This window comes from Antrostomus carolinensis, unplaced genomic scaffold (genome assembly GCF_000700745.2).
Source record: "Antrostomus carolinensis isolate BGI_N321 unplaced genomic scaffold, ASM70074v2 scaffold16160, whole genome shotgun sequence".
NCBI lineage: Eukaryota > Metazoa > Chordata > Aves > Caprimulgiformes > Caprimulgidae > Antrostomus > Antrostomus carolinensis.
In genome coordinates this window covers 42,868-46,678 of record NW_010290769.1, presented here as the reverse complement: position 1 = coordinate 46,678, position 3,811 = coordinate 42,868, and the positions used below count along the sequence as shown (strand labels likewise).

Sequence of the window (3,811 nt, the reverse complement as noted above, 5' to 3'; positions counted from 1 at the left end):
TTACATTAAAGAAAATAAAGTGCCATGAGTAAATAAATACTATGTAACATGGAAACATGCTACGAAAGAGATGGGGAGGACGCACATGTCTGCTTCAAGAAGTACATGGGTTTCCTCAGAGTGGGATTTCATGGCATAAATAAAAAGAAAATATATAATAAATAGGTCAGAGAGTTAAAAAAACCCGTATTATTCAAAATGGAAAATATTTAAATTGAAACTCTGACTTTTAGTAGATGGAATTTTTATTATATATGAACTTAGTTTAATTTTTAACCCATCTTTTTAACTAAACATCTATACCCAGTATGCAAAAGGGAAAATTTTCAAGGCTTACTCTTTTTAAAGTCTTCATAAAGTTTTAAAATTGACTGTTCAATGTGTCAGAGATCCTCAAAAATCTGAATGAATAAATAAAAGGAAAATGATTTTGAAAGTTTTGAAAACAAGTCGTGATACTAAAATTAAATATCTAAGCTTCTCACTGTTTGTTCTGAACTTTCAGTGTTAAAATATGTATGTTATGCATAGAAGTAAAACATTTTCTATGGTTTTTTAAATGTAAGGGACAGTACCTTGTGGAATCTCTTTAAAGTGTTAATATTTGTATGCTTTGGTGATAATTGGTTTTTTCGAAAGTTTCACGTGTTCAAGATTTCACTACCACACCTTAATAATAACGGTACAATTCTTTTCCCATATTAAAAATAGAACACCATGGCATTTTTCTTGCGTGACTTGTAATTAAGGTTGAGAAAAATGATGCAACCTTCTCGATAACTAAATCCCGCCTATCTGCTCTTGTAGCTCTCTGGCTTGTTTTTTAGAATCATGGAATGGTTTGGGTTGGAAGGGACCTTTCAAGGCCATTTAGTCCAACCCCCCTGCGGTGAGCAGGGACATCTTCAACCAGATCAGGTTGCTCAGAGCTCCGTCCAACCTCACCTGGAATGTTTCCAGGGATGGGGCTTCTACCACCTCTCTGGGCAACCTGTGCCAGTGTTTCACCACCCTCAGCATCAAAATTTCTTCCTTTATATCTAGTCTTTTAAGCCTATGTCTGCTCCTATCCCAGCTTCTATTCCATATCCAGCCTCTCTGAGGTTGTATCTTTTGAAATTTAGACAAGGATTTTAAGAATTCTGCTGATCTTTGTGGAAGTAAATACTAGCTCCAAATAAAACACTGGAGCACTTGTTTTTTCTCTGGGTTATAGACTTCTGGATGGTGGTGTAGAAATCCTGCAAGCTCTTGATGTTTATACATGACGGAGATCTGGACAGGTATTGGATGGAGAGATGACTCTGTCTGGAAGGTGACAGAAAGGAAGAATTAATGTGAGTTTGGAGGAGGAAAAACAGAATAGCTGGAGCAAAAATGTTCTGGAGAAAATGTAAACACAAAAAATGTGCTAACTAGACATTGTCTTTCTCCAGCATGCATTTGGGAAATGCACATGAACAGGTTTCGAAGATTTCATGTTGTTATTAGTTTATTTTCAGGTCATTTATTTAAGTGTCATAAAGAACATTAGCTGGTGGTTAGGGACTACAATATCCATTATATCATTCCAATCATGTGGACAAGTTTATACTACATATGATTTACAATGGCCTTTGCACAGTTAAAATTGTTATATTCAGGTACAACATTTTATACATGGTTGTCTTTAGTAAAATCCCGGTGGCTGAGCACAGAGAAGTCTTCCAATCAAAGTCTAAAAAATTAATGCTTTTACACGAACACTGTGGGTTGCAGCGAGAGCTGTTTATGGCTCTCTGCCTACATCCTTTATCATGTCTCCACTGTTGTTAGTAAAATATACAGAACTACTTTATGCCAAAACAATGGAAGTTAATGCAGATAACTTGTTCCAAAGTTAACCATCAAATAAATCTTTTTTTTTTTTTTAACTGTTAAGTGAAATGGTGTTCTAAAACTTTAAAAAAATTGTCAAGATGATGAATACTGTCTGTGTAGTACAAGTAAATACCACAGAATTGATTGCACACACATGTCTTAAATAAAAGATATTAAATAGTTTATTCCAGAGAGAGATCGGTGGAGTTTTATCTCATATTATTAGAAATTCTGCAATGACAGATCAGATTTATAAAGTAGATGGAATTTGTGTTGAAGAAGAAAGAAAACTAAGAAGAAAACCTCTTCAGAAATAGAAATGGTGTGTTGAATGGATGATTGGCCAAGAGATTAAAGACAGGCAGGGGGATAGAGCCTGCTGAGGTAGTCCGACCTCTCACACGTCAAGTAATTCTTCTTAACAGCAATGATTGTTCAAAATCTGTTAGTTAAATTTGGTTTGCTAAATCAGTCCTCTCAATTTAGTCACAGACTTGGTGGTTTAGAGCAAATCCCTTAACTTATTTCTCCTTCAGCTTTTCCCATGTGTAAATATATCCTTACGGGGATGTATCCGTACTGCAGAGGAGCCACCACCAGCCAGGTTTAGATCTATAATTCAACTTTGACTGTCAAAATGATGATTTAACTGTTAAGAACATATATGTATGGAATTCAGACACACTGAATTTATATTTTTATGCTCTGAGAGTCTGAAAGTGGCTAAGTCGCTGAGATGGGAATGGTTTAACCCAGGCTTGTTTGTAACGTAGGTAATGGATGTGGATGAGGCTGTTGAATGTGATTGAACTTTTTCTGGTTGTATCTACAGAGAAGCTCCAACAAGTGATGGTGAAGAGTGGAAAAAAGGTAGATCTCTTAGGTGATTTGGCCAGTGGCTTGAAAATGGAGAGAAACATGAAAATAATATGGCAAGGGATGGCAAGCCAAATCAAAGAATACACGCTACATGGAGTAGTTATGCAGTGACTGACTTAGGAAAGGAGATTTAGGGGTTTGAAAAAAAAATCCTCAAAGCAATTAGTCAAGAGTGCAACTGCAGTAAAGCTCATGTAGTGTGTGCGTTTTTGTATTTTGGTAGTGATTTTGAAGAAGAAAGGTCTGTTTGCATTTAAAAGTGCTCCATTGCAGGGTGAAGTGGACGATTCTGCTGTTTAGGGATATTTGTTTTGACAAAGAGAGAAGGGAGCAGTTTGTTCATAGCCCAGAAATGAGCTGTGATGGAGTAAAACTCTGAAGAACTGTGGAGGAGGCTGATAAAGTGGAGCAAGTGTTGGCTTTAGTAAACAGTTCAATAAACAGGCTCTAGTGTGTAAACATTTGGAAATTAAAAGGAAACGGAAAATTTAAATGTCTCTACTTATCTGGGAGAACCATAATCACACTGAAAGGCATGTAAGTAGATAAAATTTGGGTAAATTAACTTGAGGTACAGGCAGACGTTTAGTGGTGGCTGTGCACGTCATTCTCTTAAGTCTTAGTTTAGAAGAGTCATCTTTGAATGAAGGGGCTTCACTTGAATGTTTCCTGGGCAAGGACCATAATTCATTACTACTTTAAATCAAATGGTAAAACTAGATCTACATAGAAATGTTGCATTTCATATATTACAAAAATTAGTTCAGTGGCCTCAATATTAACTGTGCAAAGGCATCCTGCTATTGGGAAGGGTTTTCTGCTATGTGAACAAAAGTCTGAAAGTCAGGTGGAAGAGCCAGTGGTGTCTCATATTGTCTGTGGTACCTCAGGAAGGTCATGAGCAGCTGTGCCTCAGTTTCCCCATCTTAGCATTCATTGCTCACACCTGTGAAAATACAAGGGGGTTGCTTTATTCCTGTGAATGGATGTACAACTCAATCCTTTTCTTCTAGTCATGGAGTTTTTTTTCTGATTTGTGATTAATTTTTTTTCCAGATGGTTTTTGTAGAAA

The 3,811-nt window shown here is 36.4% G+C and overlaps 1 protein-coding gene across 1 annotated transcript in view; it reads left to right on the top strand.

Moving 5' to 3' along the window:
• The first annotated feature begins 1,264 nt into the window (after positions 1-1,264).
• QTMAN (queuosine-tRNA mannosyltransferase) overlaps positions 1,265-3,811 on the top strand; it is a 41,529-nt gene continuing 38,982 nt past the window's right edge. Inside the window, exons 1-2 of the mRNA XM_010174399.2 lie at positions 1,265-1,283; positions 2,693-2,802. Coding sequence (XP_010172701.2) covers positions 1,265-1,283; positions 2,693-2,802 — 129 coding nt within the window. The remainder of the gene's footprint in view (positions 1,284-2,692; positions 2,803-3,811) is intronic.